Here is an 18,947-nt window from a genome sequence, read left to right on the forward strand (position 1 = left end):
AAAATCAATCTGAAGTATTCAATACTGAGATGTATAGTTTTGAATAGTAGTTATTTGTTTTGTTTTCCTTAAATTATAACTTTTTCAGTGCTTTCCTTTGTTTAAAATGTGATATGATGTTTTGGAGCCAGTTACTTTTATAAGAATATATCCTTTATACAATTGCACTGAGATGACTCAGAGGGATGGTACAGGGAGGAAGGTGGGAGGGGGGATTCAGGATGGGGACCACATGTATACCTGTGGCAGATTCATATTGATGTATGGCAAAACCAATACAATATTGTAAAGTAATTAACCTCCAAATAAAAATAAAATAAAAAAAGAAAGCCTTCCTCAGTGATCAATGCAAAGAAATAGTGGAAAACAATAGAATGGGAAAGACTAGAGATCTCTTCAAGAAAATTAGACATACCAAGGGAACATTTCATGCAAAGATGGGCTCAATAAAGGACAGAAATGGTATAGACCTAACAGAAGCAGAAGATATTAAGAAGAGGTGGCAAGAATACACAGAAGAACTGTATAAAAAAGATCTTCATAACCCAGATAATCAGGATGCTGTGATCACTCAACTAGAGCCAGACATCCTGGAATATGAAGTCAAGTGGGCCTTAGGAAGCATCACTATGAACAAAGCTAATGGAGGTGATGAAATTCCAGTTGAGCTATTTCAAATTGTAAAAGATGATTCTGTGAAAGTGCTGCACTCGATATGCCAGCAAATTTGGAAAACTCAGCAGTGTCCATACGACTGGAAAATGTCAGTTTTCATTTCAGTCTCAAAGAAAGGTCATGCCAAAGAATGCTCAAACTCTGCACAATTGTACTCATCTCATACAACAGTAATGTAATGCTCATAATTCTCCAAGCAAGGCTTCAACAATATGTGAACTGTAAACTTCCAGATGTTCAAGCTGGTTTTAGAAAAGGCAGAGGAACCAGAGATGGAATGGCCAATATCTGCTGGATCATGACAAAAGCAAGAGAGCTCCAGAAAAACCTCTATTTCTACTTTATGACTCTGCGAATGCCTTTTACTGTGTGGATCACAATAAACTGTGGAAAATTCTGAAAGAGATGGAAATACCAGTCCACCTGACCTGCCTCTTGAGAAATCTGTATGCAGGTCAGGAAGCAACAGTTAGAACTGGACATGGAACAACAGACTGGTTCCGAATAGGAAAAGGAGTACGTCAAGGCTGCATATTGTCACCCTGCTTATTTAACTTATATGCAGAGTACATTATGAGAAATACTGGGCTGGAGGAAGCACAGGCTGGAATCAAGATTTCCAGGAGAAATGTCAATAAATTCAGATATGCAGGTGACAGTACCATTGTGGCAGAAAGTGAAGAAGAACTAAAGAGCCTCTTGATGAAAGTGAAAGAGGAGAGCAAAAAACTTGGCTTAAAGCTCAACATTCAGAAAACGAAGATCATGACATCTGGTCCCATTACTTCATGGCAAATAGATGGGGAAACAGTGGAAACAGTGGCAGACTTTATTTTTGAGGGCTTCAAAATCACTGCAGATGGTGACTGCAGCCATGAAAGTAAAAGATGCTTACTCCTTGGAAGGAAAGTTATGACCAACTTAGCATATTAAAAAGCAGAAACATTAATTTGCCAACAACAGTCCATCTAGTCAATGCTATGGTTTTTCCAGTAGTCACATATGAATGTGAGAGTTGTACTATAAAGAAAGCTGAGCACTGAAGTACTGATGCTTTTGAACTGTGGTTTTGGAGAAGACTCTTGAGAGTCCCTTGGACTGCAAGGAGATCCAACCAATCCATCCTAAAGGAAATCAGTCCTGAATATTCGTTGGAAGGACTGACCTTGAAGCTGAAACTCTAGTACTTTGGCCACCTGATGCAAAGAACTGACTCATTTGAAAAAAGCCTGATGCTGGGAAAGATAGAAGGCAGGAGGAGAAGGGGTCAATAAAGGATGAGATGGTTGGGTGGCCTCACTGACTCAATGAACATGAGTTTGAGTAAACTCTGGGAGTTGGTGATGGACAGGGAGGCCTGCTATACTGCAGTCCATGGAGTTGCAAAGAGTTGGACACGACAGAGTGACTGAACTGAACTGATTTTAAATCCTAAAAGATGATGCTGTTCAAGTGCTGCACTCAATATGCCAGCAAATTTGGAAGACTCAGCAGTGGCCACAGGACTGGTAAGGTCAGTCTTCATTCCATACCCACAGAAGGGCAGTGCCAAGAAATGTTCAAATTACCACACAATTGCACTCATTTCCCATGCTAACAAGGTAATGCTCAAAATTCTTCACACTAAGCTTCAACTGTGTATGAACCAAGAACTTCCAAATGTGAAACCTGGATTTAGAAAAGCCAGAGAAACTGGAGATCAAATTGACAACATCCATTGGATCATCAAAAAAGCAACAGAATTCCAGAAAAATGTCTTTTTAATTGACTACCCTATAGCCTTTGACTGTGTGGATCACAACAAACTGTGGAAAATTCTTAAAGAGATAGGAATACCATACCACCTTACTTGCCTCCTGCAAAACCTGTATTCAGGTCAAGAAGCACAGTTAGAACCAGACAGGGAACAGCTGGTTCCAAAGCAACAATTTGGACTGCTTCCAAATCAGGAAAGGAGTACATCAAGGCTATATATTGTCACCTTGCTTATTTGACTTATATGCAAAGTACATCATGAGAAATGACGGGCTGGATGAAGCTGGAATCAAGATTGCTGAGAGAAATATCAATGATGTCAGATATGCACCTGATACCACCCTAATGGTAGAAAGTGAAGAGGAACTAAAGATCTTCTTGACAAAAGTGAAAGAGAAGTGTGAAAAAGCTGGCTTAACGTTCAACATTCAAGAAACTAAGATCATGGCATCGTATCTCATCATTTCATTGCAATATATGGGGACATAGTGGAAACAATAACAGACTTTATTTCCAAAATCACTGCAGATGGTGACTGCAGCCATGAAATTAAAAGATGCTTGCTCCTGGGAAAAGGAGTTATAACAAACCTAGACAGAATATTAAAAAGCAGAGACATCACTTTGCCGGCAAAGCCCATGTAGGCAAACCTATGGTTTTCCCAGTAGTCATGTACCAGTGTGAAAGTTGGACCATAAATAAGGCTGAGCGCTGAAGAACTGATGCTTTTGAACTGCGGTTCTGGAGAAGATAGTTGTGAGTCCCTTGGACCACAAGCAGATAAAGAAAGTCAATCCTAAAGGAAATCAACCCTGAATTTTCCTTGGAAGGACTGATGATGAAATTGAAGCTCCAGTACTTTGGCCACCTGATGTGAAGAGACAACTCAGTGGAAAAGCCCCCGATGCTGGAAAAGATGGAAGACAGGTTGAGAAGGGTACAAAAGAGGACAAGATGGTTGGATGGCATCACTGACATAATGGACATGGGTTTCAGCAAACTCCAAGCAATAGTGAAGGGCAAGGAACCCTGGTGTGCTGCTGTCCAAGCAGTTGCAAAGTGTTGGACATGACTCAGCGACTGAACAACAGCAACCTATATCCATATGCTAGGGGAAATAAGATGTTTTGTTTTATTTTTCATGTGTTTTCATTCACTACAATGCATTTATAACACTGAAGAAAATGAATTTGATTGGTCCACTGTTTATAGGATTAAATTTGGGAAAGAACCATCATCAGAATGGGCTCCAGGATTACTAATGTATAAGGGGCAGTTTGCCATTGTTTGAAACTTGCATATATTAAACTTTAGAAAATAGTAAAGGGCCAATAAGACTATATCGTCAGAGAACCAGATCTTCTGTAAAATTTTTGAAAGTTTTTCTCTAGTGTACCAACTCCTATGCAAAATGTACTTTGGGAAACTTGACTCAACCATAAAGATCCTTTTAACATTTCTGTTTAAATCACATTGGGAGAAATAGCTTCACTTTTTGAGAGACTTCCTTAACTAACCCCTAGGTGGGGTTTCTGGTGGATGTCCTGTGATGGGAATGGGGGACACTGAGATCTTTCTCTCCTGACTTGACTCCACCATCTTTCTAAGTGAACATTCACTGGAAGGAGCTCTCCCCATCATCCGGCTGTACATGTAAGATATGTAAGAAGTCCTGAGGATGTCAAAGCTCTAGTGTCTAAGAGGCTTGTCTACTTCAGTAGCAGTTTGCTTAGAAAAATGTCATTCTTTCTGTATCCACAGGTACAACTTAAAGAATCCATCGAAAGTCTTCCTGCTAAAATGAATACTGAATTAGCAGAATCTGGATTGAACTTGAGTGCTGGTCAGAAACAACTGGTGTGCCTTGCCAGGGCTCTTCTCAGGAAGAATCAAGTATTGATTCTTGACAAAGCCACATCATACGTGAATCCAAGGTATGGAGCTGAGCCCAGGAAATGTTGAACTGACTTGTAAATGTGGTAAATGGAAAACATTTAGTGAATCTTCGAAATGTTTCTAAGTGCTTGCTTGGCCTCATGGATATCTGTTGATAATATTAATTCCAGAAAACAAAGGATAAAACCAAGACATGTTATATGGTGTCAATGTTGTTATGAGGCATCATAAGAGAGCTGAATTCCTAAATCCAGCTCCTGATAGTTTCAAGCAATTTGGAGGGAAGACTAATTTTCCATCATTTTATGAAAAATAGTAAATTTCTAAGTAGAGTTTTTGCTTAGTTTTTTTAGGAACAAGACTATATGTTAAAGTATTGACTTTTAAAAACATTGTAAAAATATCATAGGATATTTTTAAGTCTTAAGTCTGCTTTTCCTGTCTTTACTGAACTAAATCAACTTCTTTGTTTCTAGAACTGATGAGTTAATACAAAAAAAAATCCGTGAGAGATTTGCCCAGTGCACTGTGGTGATCATTGCACACAGGTTGAGCACCGTTATTGACTCTGATTGGATAATGGTAAGACCCTCACCATTTTCACCATTTATGTTCAATTTTCAATGTAGCCTTCCTTGTAAAATTTGATAGGAACCTCCATTAATGTTTCTCTTACTTTCTTCTCTCATTCCTGAAAATTACTCAAGTACTTAACTATACTTTTAGAATGTACTATTAAATAATATATCCAATAATCTTGTATTTTCATATTAAAAGTTTGAGTTGTCATTTCTTTATGATGGCCAACTGTTAAAATATTCCAAACCCAAGTTATAGCTCCATATTTTAGTGGGGTAGAACACAGTCATTTTCTCTGTGTCATAGTTGTTTCAGCATTTTTGGATTCCCTTATCAAAGTAATAGCTCGAATTTAGACTGCCAGGAAGTTGATGGCTAAAGTTGTAGAATTTCTCAGGAGTCCATGAGAAGAAAAGGCCTAGTGAGAAAAACAGTATTTTTTAACTGAAAGGATTTAATATAAGAAATGTATTACATAGGGATCAGAGGGCTAGAAAAGTGAAACCCTGGGATAATGATTTTAGAAAGCAGCTACCATAAGCTCAGACAGGTCTCCAGACCTGAGAACTAGGAAGAGAGGCCCTAAAGAATTGATGCTCGTATCTCTGAGGAGAGGTCACTGCCTGGTTGCTGGTCATGTTTGTGAGGGGGCAGGATGGGGCTGGTTCTCCAGGTGCTAATAGCCGGGAGCTGGAGTCAGGTCCCAGGGCTGAGGTGACACTAGTAGCAGATTCAGGTAGAAGATTAGCTGTGTTCTCCACCTTCAGTCGCCCTCTAGTGCCCCCTACTGGCCGGACCTAACAAAGGCCACCTGGCAAAAGGGTCTCTGAACTGCTGCAGTGACTTGCAGAGACCCAGCTTCTGCATCACAGATGAGAGTTTGGAAAGAAAGGCAAATCAGGGAGGAGAGACTAACTAAACAACCAGCCAGTCTCTTAACAATAGCTCTGTTCTGTACACACGGCAGGCTCCAGGCTTTGGTCTCTGGATATCTGTCTAGTATCATCCTTTCCAGGTTTGGTTGGCTCTTTCTTCCTTAGGAATTTAATATTTCCTTCCTCCATTTATTTATTTTCTCTCTTTTTTTCATTTTATCTTTTTCCTTGTCCTTTCCCTCAGTTGCTCAGTTTCAATACATGAGAAATGGGATGTGGCTTTATAACATAAGGGAAACATTCCTCAAAGGAAAAATTTTGACAACAAATAGTCTCAGGGAATGCAAGATGCTTTAAGGTATGTTGATAGTCCATAAAAAACAGGTAATAATCACTAATGAGTGGTCAGTAATACCCACAGTTCCTTATGTCTAAGGATAATAGTACCATCTCTTTTGACTTCTTGGGCAGCTTCTGGAATATCACCTCCAGTCCTTACTTCACATGATTGTCAGATGGGATCATCAGTGGGGCACTGAGTAGATACCAGGCTGTCAGCATTGAGGCAGTGCCTGTAGTCTCACTCCCCAAGCTGGACATGCCTCCCTCTGGGAAGGCAGATGACAAGAGAGGGGCATCCCTAACCAAAAGGATGCTCTAGGCTCCAAGCAGTGTGTATGGCTACCTGGACTAGACATCACGGTAGGAAGCAGGCTCTACTTGCAGACTTTCATGAGAGATGGGGTGACATTCAAGATTGCCCAACAGTGACTCTTAATGTCTAGAAATGTTTTGTGTCAGGCATCCTTAGTCCTTCATTTTGTATTCTTGAATGCTAATTGGAAAAGTAACCTTTTATTTCTAGTTTTTACCTGTCACTTTGTTGGTCTTACCTCTCAACATTGTATTTCAAAGACTGTCCCCCAATGCACCATTTTTCCATAACAAATAAATGATGCTGTGAAATTTACCTATTTCAAGTTCTTTGGTAGGCTTTAGACATAGCAGCAGAAAGATGGCTTGATCTCCAGCTCAGTTAAGGGTCTGTTCAATTAAATTCTTTGTTCCTAAATGTACCCTGAAGATTTATTTTTGGATTTTGGTATTACAGCATTAATGACATTCATGGTAGCAGATTCTTTTTATCATCTAATTCTTAGAAGTACTGTCAGCTTGAAATGTGTGGTTGGTTAGGGAGACTGAAGGACAGAATTAGGAGGACATGTCGCCTGGTCAGTCCTAAAGTGTTATCACTCAGCACCTGATCTGCAGGTGTGAACATCTATACCCTCTCAACCAGTCAGCTTTCTTGATATTATCAAAATACATTCAGTTTTTAAATGCTTTACTTGCTGGTTTGTTGTTCAGTCACTCAGTCATGTCCAACTCTTTGCAACCCCATGGACTGCAGCATGACAGGCTTCACTGTCTTTCGCTATCTACCAGAGCTCACTCAAACTCATGTTCAATGAGTCGGTGATCCCATCCAACCATCTCACCTTATGTCATCCCCTTCTCCTCCTTCTCCCAGTCTTTCCCATCATCAGGGTCTTTTCCAGTGAGTTGGCTCTTTGCATCAGGTGGCCAAAGTATTGGGGCCTCAGCTGCAGCATCAGTCCTTCCAGTGAATATTCAGGGTTGATTTCCTTTGAGATTGACTGGTTTGATCTCCTACAGTCCAGGGAACTCTTAACAGTCTTCTCTAGAACCACAGTTCAAAAACATCATTTCTTAGACCAGCACCCAGCCTTCTTTATGGTCCAACTCCAACATCCATACATGACTTCTGGAAAAACCATAGCTTTGACTATATGGGCCTTTGTCAGCAAAGCAATGTCTACTTTGTAATGCACTGTCTAGGTTTGGCATCACTTTTCTTGAAAGTGTCTTTTACTTACCAATATCTCCTGGTAAGGACATTATAAATTTCTATAACCTCACATTTTTTCTCTCTTGGTCAATGTCTATGAACAAATATTTAAAGTAGTTTCATGAAGCAGCTCACTGCCCGTCCCTCCCCAAATTTCTAGTTTTGTCTCGCTCTGTTCTTCCTCCTTCCTTTACAGCTACAACCACACTGATGGTCTTTCAGTTCTCCAGATTCAATGTTCACTCTCTTACAATGATCCCTCTCTAGACTGTTGGCTTAGTCTAAGGTGCCTTCAGTGGAAATGGTGAGATGGTGGGAGCTGGGGTAGATAAGGAAGTGGAGCCAAGTGGACTGTGTGATGGATTGAACATGGGCTCTGAGGGCATAGAGAGAGGTTGACGCTGGTTTCTGGGTACAGAGCCTGAGCATCTGGGTGAAGGGGGAAGATGGAGGGAGAAGGGAAAGGCAAGGGTTCTGTTTGGAGCCTGTCACCTTTGTGATGGATGACCTTGTTTCCAGGAAAGGATCTTACCCTTCACTGTGGAGCGGCTCTTTCCACTCCTGTGTTGGGAGACCTTCAGTTTAAGGTCCCCTGGTTGAGGTCATCAGTGATGTCATGGGGAGGTCCCACGAGGAGATGTAAACTTGGCGCTGTGTTTACATCTCGGTCTGAGCTGCTTGTGGTTGCTGACTCCTCTGGTAAGAATGACAGGATTAGACCTCAGGGCACCAAGAGACAGGCATCCCCCAGCTTCAGGGTTGGAAATTGTCCTCTGTGCTCCATTCACTCCAGGTGTAAAGCTTATATGTTATTCTAGAGCTTCTAATTACCAGTTGGCTTTCAATATAGCAAAAACATCACAAATAATGTTCTCTCTCAAACCTTCAATTTTTGAGGCAATCTTATTTTTATTTCTTGCTTTAGAACTATAGACATACTTTGTTTTATTGTGCTTCCCAGATATTGCATTTTGTACAAATTGAGAGCTTGTCATAAACCTGCATCAAGCAAGTCTATAGGCACCATTTTTCCAACAGCATCTGCTTATTCCATGTCTCTGTGTCACCTTTTGGTAATTCTCACAATATACCAAACATTTTCACTATCATTGCAGTTGCTCTGGTGATCTGTAACATCAATGATCTTTGATATCACTACTATGACTTACTGAAGTCTCTGATGATGGTTAATATTTTTTAGCAATGCCTTATTTTTAAGTTAAGGTTTGTACGTTATTTTTTTTTTCAGACATAATGCTATTGCACACATGCTTGGGTATAGTATAGTGTAAACATAACTTCTATACGCCCCAGAAAACCAGAAAATTCATGTGACTCACTTTACTGCAATATTCAGTGTATTCCGGTGTTCTGAAACTGAACCCGCAGTAGCTCTGAGGGATGCCTGTACCAGTTCCTTTCTGGAAAGCAAGTGATTGTCTGTTCTGAAAGCTTTAAGGATATAAAGACAAGTCAATCTGCTGCAAAGCCTGATGCTTCACAGGGAGGGCTGCCAGCCTTGGGGAGGGGCTGGGGAAGTGATAGATGCTGACGAAGGGCATAACCAACAGTGCTGTCACCATAAAGGCCTGTCACTGAAAGTGTTAAGGTGTAATAATTACATACTGTTGCACTGATGAATACTTTGTCACAAAAATAGATGGATATTTTCTTTTATTCTGTTTTTTAAAATGAAGAGCCTAACTCATAAATTTTTGTTGTTGTTGTTACAAAAAGGCAATAAATGTGCAAGGTAAAATTAGGAAAAAATTTTTAAATCTCATAAAGGAAGATTACAAAATACATACCACCAGAAAGTAACAGTTGTGTAGTGCTATAATATTATTTGGATAAAATTAAAACCATTAATAGTTTGATAATTAGTCATGCAAAACAGAGTATTTCATCAGCAGAATTTTTATAGCAACAATATATTCTTAAAATCCCCCATGTCATTAATTAATTTTCTATAGCATGTTTTTAATAGCTGCCTAAAGAGGAGAGTGAAAAAGTTGGCTTAAAGCTCAACATTCAGAAAACGAAGGTCATAGCATCCGGTCCCATCACTTCATGGGAAATAGATGGGGAAACAGTGGAAACACTGTCAGACTTTATTTCTTTGGGCTCCAAAATCACTGCAGATGGTAACTGCAGGCATGAAATTAAAAGGCGCTTACTCCTTGGAAGAAAAGTTATGACCAACCTAGACAGCATATTTAAAAGCAGAGACATTACTTTGCTGACTAAGGTCCATCTAGTCAAGGCTATGGTTTTTTCCTGTGGTCATGTTATGGATGTGAGAGTTGGACTGTGAAGAAGGCTGCGTGCCAAAGAATTGATGCTTTTGAACTGTGGTGTTGAAGAAGACTCTTGAGACTGCCTTGGACAGCAAGGAGATCCAACCAGTCCATTCTGAAGGAGATCAGTCCTGGGATTTCTTTGGAAGGAATGATGCTAAAGCTGAAACTCCATTACTTTGGCCACCTCATGCAAAGAGTTGGCTCATTGGAAAAGACTCTGATGCTAGGAGGAATTGTGGGCAGGAGGAGAAGGGGACGACAGAGGATGAGATGGCTGGATGGCATCACTGACTCGATGGATGTGAGTCTGAGTGAACTCTGGGAGTTGGTGATGGACAGGGAGGCCTGGCGTGCTGCGATTCATGGGGTCACAAAGAGTCAGACATGACTGATTGACTGAACTGAACTGAAAATTTCATCATAGAGATTGAGTATAATTAATCTGAAACTTTGACATAATATGGGCTTCCCTGGTGGCTCGGACTGTTAAGAATCTGCCTGCAATGCAGGAGACTCAGGTTTGATCCCTGGATCAGGAAGATCCTCTGCAGAAGGGAAGGGCTACCCACTCCAGTATTCTTGCCTGTAGAATTCCATGGACAGAGGAACCTAGCGGCTACAGTCCATGGAGTCACAAAGAGTCGGACATTACTGAGCAACTAACACTTCTCACTTTAGAGATTATATATTTTTTAAATTTTCACTTTTATTCAAAAATCTTGAAATGATTAGATGGATATAGTTTTGCTTAGTGTAAGTGAACAAGAGAAAAGGCTTTTTGGGAAACAACTGTGACCCAGTTAATAGCTTTGTGTATGTGTTGGCTCTCTGAAGGAATTTACCCAGTTTTGTTTCATTAAACCATTTCAGAATTTTATTTTCCAAGGGAATTCTCTTAACTTTAAGTATCTTAAAGATGTCATAACAGCATCTAAGTTATGATTAAGCATAAAAGTCATAACAGCAACTAAGTTAATCGTCCTCATTTGCTCCAAAATAGTGGAGCAAGACAGACAAATTAGAAATCCTTTTCCTCCTAAGACTCACTACTGTCTCTACATTAGAGGATTCTTCCTACAGATTTTGGGATTAGCTGGGTGCTTGTGACCTGCTTTCTCTGTAGCCCATAGCACAGCTATTGCCTCCAATTCCTGCACACTGCAGCCTTCATATCACCTGAATTCTCCCTAGAACCATGAACAAAGAGGCATGTGACAGTCTGCACTTGCATTAACAGTATTGTTGTTTGTGGTCAACATTTTCACCGTCTGCAGCTAGAGAATTCTTTGGAAATGAATGATGAAGAACCAAAACCAGGGACAGGAAACTCAGATTCCACCTCTTTTGTTTATAGTCAGTCTTATGATGTTATGTTCTTTATGTTTCTTCCTCAACACAACCTCTTGTCAGTAGAATTTTTCCCAGAGAAATCAAAACCAGAAACTGTTGTAATATCCCCACCTGGAAAGCATAAAACAGCTCTTACCTAACTAGAGTTTACTTAAGTTCTGTTTTTCACCTTCATGGAACATTTCTTTCAAAAGCCTACATGACTGCAATTAGAATATTTCAGAAGCGGAAACTCCTTCAAAAACTCCAAAAGATTTCACTTACATTTTCAAAGGAAAATAACGAATATGGAGGTAGAAAGCCCAGGTGGGGAGAAGAGATTACTTTAAGAGGGGAGTGCTTATGAGCAAAGGCAGCAGATTTGGGAAAGTGACTGTGGAGGTGACTGTGCCTCAGCCTTCATCACCCCCCTAGTGAGAGACTAATTTATTATTTCAAGATCTAGGAAAGGATTTTGAGCTAATTCTTGCCACGTTGCCTTGTCACTGAGAAAATCACGGGCACCCATGTTATCAATGAGGGGCCCACGATGCAAGTTTGGACAGTGGTCCCTGTGTCATTACCTGGCAGCCAGAAACAGAGATATGACACAGACCTTCCCCGTGCAACTCTACTTGTCGATAGGTGTGGCTCTCTCTCTATTGTTGTCATCATTTCTTATCAGGCTCTTACTTCGTCCTCTCCTGCCCCGCTCCTCTCTGTGCACTCGCTCACCTCTCCTTGCATTCCTCTTTTTCACTGATGGCATCTTGCCAATGAATGGATCAAGTTATCTTGCAGTGGGTCCATTTAATTTTTATGTCTAGACAGCTACCAGAAATATCTACACATAAACAGGTTTGATAAACACATCTTCATTGAGCTTATGTAACTCACTTACTTGTCCAACATAATGTAGTTTGACTTAACCTACTAGAGCTTGACAAGTAATTCAAGATTGGATTTCCTGGAGAGATCTTGGGGTTCAGCGATTATTATCACACCAAATTTAATGTGTGATTTAGTTTATAGTTTAACTTGTGTTACAGAAAGTGTGGGGACATAGTGGGAAATTCTACGAGATTTTTCTTATAGGGGATGAAAAAAATCCAAAGCTATACCTATTTTTCTGTACATAAAGAGCATTTAGATTTGCTTTATGTTTATTTATTCTGAAATATCTGGAATCTTTGATCAAGCCAGTGATGTAAAAGCTAACTTGGTAAAATTCTGTTTCCAGCTATTTTTCAGTCTATGTCCCATCTTAGCTCTTGTAGCCTCTATTGTCTTGCCTTTTAAGTTTAATTAGCGCCAGTTTATTTTTGCTTTTATTTCTTTTCTTTGGGAGACTGTTCTAAGAAAATATTGCTGTAGTTTATCTCAAAGTGTTCTCTGCCTGTGTTTTCCTTTTGTTTTATAGTACCCAGTCTTATCTTAGGTCTTTAAACTAGTCTGAGTTTATCTTTATGTCTGGTATAAAAGGCAGAGGAACCGACATCAAACTGCCAACATCCTCTGGATCATGGAAAAAGCAAGAGAGTTCCAGAAGAACATCTATTTCTGCTTTATTGACTATGCCAAAGCCTTTGACTGTGTGGATTACAAGAAACTGGGGAAAATTCTGAAGGAGATGGGAATACCAGACCACCTGACTTGCCTCTTGAGAAATCTGTATGCAGGTCAGGAAGCAACAGTTAGAACTGGACATGGAACAACAGACTCGTTCCAAACAAGAAAAGGAGTACGTCAAGGCTGTATAATGTCACCCTGCTTATTTAACTTCTATGCAGAGTACATCATGAGAAACGCTGGACTGGAAGAAACACAAGCTGGAATCAAGTTTGCCAGGAGAAATATCAATAACCTCAGATATGCAGATGACACTACCCTTATGGCAGAAAGTGAAGAGGACCTAAAAAGCCTCTTGATGGAAGTGAAAGAGGAGAGTGAAAAAGTTGGCTTAAAGCTCAACATTCAGAAAACGAAGATCATGGCATCCGGTCCCATCACTTCATGGGAAATAGATGGGGAAACAGTGGAAAACAGTGTCAGACTTTATTTTTGGGGGCTCCAAAATCACTGCAGATGGTGACTGCAGCCATGAAATTAAAAGATGCTTACTCATTGGAAGAAAAGTTATGAGCAACCTAGATAGTATATTCAAAAGCAGAGACATTACTTTGCCGACTAAGGTCCGTCTAGTCAAGGCTATGGTTTTTCCTGTGGTCATGTATGGATGTGAGAGTTGGACTGTGAAGAAGGCTGAGCACCGAAGAATTGATGCTTTTGAACTGTGGTGTTGGAGAAGACTCTTGAGAGTCCCTTGGACTGCAAGGAGATCCAGCCAGTCCATTCTGAAGATCAGCCCTGGGATTTCTTTGGAAGGAATGATGCTAAAGCTGAAACTCTATTACTCTGGCCACTTCATGCAAAGAGTTGACTCATTGGAAAAGACTCTGATGCTGGGAGGGATTGGGGGCAGGAAGAGAAGGGGACAACAGAGGATGAGATGGCTGGATGGCATCACGGACTCGATGGACATGAGTCTGTGTGAACTCCGGGAGATGGTGATGGACAGGGAGGCCTGACGTGCTGCAATTCATGGGGTCTCAAAGAGTCGGGCACGAATGAATGACTGAACTGAACTGATGAGGGAGTATTCTAATTTCTTTCATTTCCAGGTATGCAGCTTTCCCAGAGCTATCTAGCAAAGAGACTGTCTTTTCTTCAATATAAATTCTTACCTAATCTTTCAGAGATTAATTGAACACAGATATTTGGAGACCTGTGTTTTAGAACTGCAGTTTTTCTTCTTCAACATCAAGAGGAACAGTTATGTTCTATCTATGCTATGCTTAAGTAAAATTGCACATTCAGGGCATCTAAATTGACATGCCCAATTAACATATAAAATTCATTATTTGGATGAGACATTCAATTATTCTTGGACTCTTTTGAGAAAGGTGCTCTTAACAATGATTCACAGTATAAACAAAAGATTATTAGGAATATGACCTTTGTGAGACTTAAAAAATTGTTCCAATTAAATACAAAGGATGAAGTTAACTGCAATACATACATGTAGAAAAAATAACTTGTGTCTTGTTTAGAGTTCCAGCATATTCTCTTCTTTAAAAAAAAGATAACATTATTAATTTATTTTTGGCTGTGCTGGGTCTTCGTTGCTTTGTGGACTTCTCTCTAGTTGCAGCAAATGTGCATACTTCTCCTTGCAGAGGCTTCTGTTGTGTGGAGCACAGGCTCTAGGTGCTCAGGCTTCAGTAGTTGTGACATGTGGGCTCAGTAGTTACAGGGCATGAACTTATTTGCTCCACAGCATGTGGGGTCTTCCCGGACTAGGGATCAGACCTGTGACTCCTGCATTGGCAGGCAGATTCTTTTACCACTAAGCCACCAGGTAAGCCCATACCACATATTCTCTTTAGATACATTTATTCTAAATATGACCTAAATGAAGAATTAAATCCCACTTAACATCAGAACTATTTTTGTAGTTGTATTATTTGGGTCAATTGTTTCAGGTAAGTTTTCCCCCTCAATAACCATTAACCAAGATCACTCAAAAGTATAAAGGCAGATTTAAGAGCCCCTTCCTCTCCCTTTCAATTTCCAATTAGCAGGTTTGTTAGTGAGCAATAAAAGGGGTGAAAGGCAGGCAGCTTAAGAAAGAAAGAGAAAGAAGCAAATAAAGGTAATTTGTGAAAACATATTCAGATCCTAGGCAGTTCAGGTTGGGCTGCCCCATGTGCTGTGCAGGCTGTGATCACTTCAATTTCAAGCTCAATTTCTTATTTGCTTTTATAGTCTTATCCAAAAAGAAAACTGGATTTCTAGAAATTCCTTCTGTGCACAGCAGTTCTGCAAAAGCTGCTTATACAGCAGCTCTTTTTGCCAGCCTTCCACTCTCATAATAATAAACTGCAGCCACAGCCAACTTCAGGAAGCATCTTAACCTCTTGGACAAGGGGTTCTGCCCCTCTTGTTGTTCAGTTGCTCAATCTCTCAGTTTCCTACTCTTCATGGACTGCAGCACTCCAGACTTCCCTGTTCTTACCAGAGTTTGCTCAAACTAATGTCCATTCAATTGGTGATGCCTTCCAACCATCTCATCCTCTGCTGTCCCCTTCTCCTCCTGCCTTCAATCTTTCCCAGCATCAGAGTCTTTTGCAGTGAATCAGCTCTTTCCATTAGGTGGCCAAAGTAATGGGGCTTCAGCTTCAGTGTTAGTCCTTCCAGGAGGGGCTGACATAATCCAGGACCCTAAAGAAATTCTAGAAGCATTTACCTTTTTTCCCCCAAATATTGCTCAGATTGTCAAATCAATTTGACAATTAATTTGTTGTCAGGACACTGCCATGTGGTTTGTATGATGTCAACCTACTTTTTAGATAAATGCAGTCTGATTTTCTTGAATCAAGACATTTCCCAACTCTGTGTATCTATAAATAGCCCTCAAAGGTCAGAGTCCGAGCGCTAAAAGCACTAATGATAACAACCCCAAATGCCCTGGGCAGAATATAAAATACTACAGACTGTTCAGTTCCACTTACCATATTCTAAAATTTTCATTTTCTTCCTTTCCTATAACCATATAATGATGAAAGACTGGGCTGGGCCCTTGTCTCTCAGTAAAACAGGGGAATCAAACCAGTTAAATACCTCTAGTCCTACCACCTAAATTCTCCCTGTCGTGCCCCCTCTTGAAATATTGTCTGAATTATGTTACCGGGGATATTGTGTGCTAATGGGTTTCTTTCTGCTGTTAACAGGTTTTGGATTCAGGGACACGGAAAGAATATAATCGGCCATATAAGTTGCTGCGAGATAGAAACAGCCTGTTTTACAAGCTGGTGCAACAACTGGGTGAGGCGGAGGCTGCTGATCTCACTGAAAGGGAAAAATAGGTGAGCCTGCTGCGGGAAGTTGTAATTAAAATTCAACTCCAGGATTCACTGTTCACAGGATCTCCACCAAGGGTCTGGGAACAAGCACTCTATGCTCTTTTCAATTAGAAGCCACCACAGAGAAAACTTCTTGACTGGGTCTTAACAACATGTGGCAGGTGGAAGGCAGGTCTGCTGAGAATCTGCAGCAGTGTTGGGGCTGGGGTCGGGATGTGTGCACCCTTCTGTGTGCACACACCTGTGCCTGAGACAGAGATTTTGGATCGACCTTCCACATATTCAGACTCTGAGTTGAGATTCTCATGGAGCACTGAACACGCATTTTGCAGACCCTTTACATTCATTCTGATTGGTGCTCAGTATATTAGTGATACAAGTTCTCTTGAGAAATATCCAGGAAATTTGAGAGTTTAAGGGGGAAAATCTTGGAATATTTTGATTCTAGGAAGATCTTCCAGAGAAAGGTGTAGGTCTATTCTGTTTTGTAATCTATAAAGAAAACTCTTACCTGAAATTACCACTTTCTCCCTAATTCTTTGTTGTTTAGAATGAGGTCCACTTGTCCCCCATGCTTCCTGTATATTCTAGAAGATGAAATTATCATCAGGACAAATCAAGAGCTCACAACACCTTCACACTGTAGTCTGAATGGTACCTGAAGGTTACAGAGCACTTTCACAGAGATGAGGTGTGTGAGACACTAAGCATTATATGTGGTGTGAGGAAGGGGCTCGATGGGTAACACTCAGGTCCCGTGGTATCTTCCTAACAGAGGTGTAGTGGTGACCAAGTTCTGGTTTAAGAGGCTTAGGCACTGTCATGCAGCCATCTGTAAGTCTTTCTGTAACCAGGTGGGATTGGGATTGAGGTTGATGGGAAGACAGAGGGATGGAAGGAAGGTCTAGTGTTTTTGCCCCCTAACATGCATGGCTCAGGGTGGAATTTGGCTTCCCTATCGAAAATTTATCCCTGGATGTTAAATTATGGGTGTATTTTCCATTCTTCATTCTTTTCTGCCTCTCCCAGATTTTCATTTGTAAATAGAATAAGATTATTTGGGTAATATTTAAAATGTCTTAAAGAAAATATGTCCCAGTGTCTTAAATACTTCTATATGAAAGATTTATCTAAAATGTGGCCTGAGTTCCTCACTGTCTCCTCTCAGTCCTCTCTAGAAATGAGGAAATGCAGAGCAGGGCCTTCCGCTGCTCATTGGGTAGAAGACTTCCTGGGTCCCAGAGTTGGCTGAAGAGCTGGCAGAGCTAGAGTTCATGCTTAGGTTTAGGGAAAAGGAAGTCTGTGTTCTGAACTTTTCATAAGTACTTACATTGTGTGCAAATGTTGAGAAGCTGAACAAGGAACTCTGTATATTTTTTATGCCTGAAATTCAGAGAGTGCTTTCATCCACTAGAGTGTCTCCCAGTCAGATTATCCCTCCTGAAACCTCCAGAGCCAGGAATCTCCCTAACCCTTTTGCTCTTTTGACCTGAGGCATTTCACATCAAAAAGAGGTGTTCCCGCCTGTTTGTCAAAGTCTTCATTTTAAAACTATATTATCATGACATTGAGTAATGAGAAATGCTACTACTGCTAAGTCCCTTCAGTCGTGTCCAACTCTGTACGAGCCCATAGACAGCAGTCCACTAGGCTCCACCGTCCCTGGGATTCTCCAGGCAAGAACACTAGAGTGGGTTGCCATTTCCTTCTCCAATGCATGAAAGTGAAAAATGAAAGTGAAGTCGCTCAGTCGTGTCCGACCCTTTGCAACCCCATGTACTGCAGCCTACTGGGCTCCTCCATCCATGGGATTTTCCAGGCAAGAGTATGGGAGTGGGTTGTGAATGAGAACTAGAACACAGAATTTTAGATTGGTCCAAATAATAAGATAAAAGGATTCAACCCTCTCTTTGTACAGGTGAGAAAACTAAGGTGCTTTAGAAGGAAGGTCAGTCAGTTCAGTCAGTTCAGTCAGTTCAGTCGCTCAGTCGTGTCCGACTCTTTGCGACCCCATGAATCGCAGCACGCCAGGCCTCCCTGTCCATCACCAACTGCCAGAGTTCACTCAGACTCGCGTCCGTCGAGTCAGTGATGCCATCCAGCCATCTCATCCTCTGTCGTCCCCTTCTCTTCCTGCCCCAAATCCCTCCCAGCATCAGAGTCTTTTCCAATGAGTCAACTCTTCGCGTGAGGTGGCCAAAGTACTGGAGTTTCAGCCTTAGCATCATTTCCTCCAAAGAAATTCCAGGGCTGATCTCCTTTAGAATGGACTGGTTGGATATCCTTGAAGTCCAAGGGACTCTCAAGAGTCTTCTCCAACACCACAGTTCAAAATTATCAATTCTTCAGCACTCAGCTTTCTTCACAGTCCAGCTCTCACATCCTACATGACTACTGGAAAAACCATAGCCTTGACTGGATGGACCTTTGTTGGCAATGTCTCTGCTTTTGAATATGCTCTCTAGGTTGGTCATAACTTCTCTTCCAAAGAGTAAGCGTCTTTTAATTTCATGGCTGCAATCACCATCTGCAGTGATTTGGGAGCCCCCAAAAATAAAGTCTGACACTGTTTCCACTGTTTCCCCATCTATTTCCCATGAAGTGATGGGACTGGATGCCATGATTTTCCTTTTCTGAATGTTGAGCTTTAAGCCAACTTTTTCACTCTCCACTTTCACTTTCATCAAGAGACTTTTTAGTTCCTCTTCACTTTCTGCCATAAGGGTGGTGTCATCTGCCTATCTGA

General features: G+C 40.9%; 1 protein-coding gene across 2 annotated transcripts in view; it reads left to right on the plus strand.

The window, feature by feature from the left end:
- Positions 1–18,947, plus strand: part of LOC138446668 (ATP-binding cassette sub-family C member 4-like) — a 172,526-nt gene that overhangs the window by 142,991 nt on the left and 10,588 nt on the right. For both annotated transcript variants that reach the window (XM_069601890.1, XM_069601891.1), the window contains 3 exons: positions 4,192–4,364; positions 4,803–4,908; positions 16,070–16,204. In XM_069601890.1, coding sequence (XP_069457991.1) covers positions 4,192–4,364; positions 4,803–4,908; positions 16,070–16,204 — 414 coding nt within the window. The remainder of the gene's footprint in view (positions 1–4,191; positions 4,365–4,802; positions 4,909–16,069; positions 16,205–18,947) is intronic.

This window comes from Ovis canadensis, chromosome 10 (genome assembly GCF_042477335.2).
Source record: "Ovis canadensis isolate MfBH-ARS-UI-01 breed Bighorn chromosome 10, ARS-UI_OviCan_v2, whole genome shotgun sequence".
Taxonomy (NCBI): domain Eukaryota; kingdom Metazoa; phylum Chordata; class Mammalia; order Artiodactyla; family Bovidae; genus Ovis; species Ovis canadensis.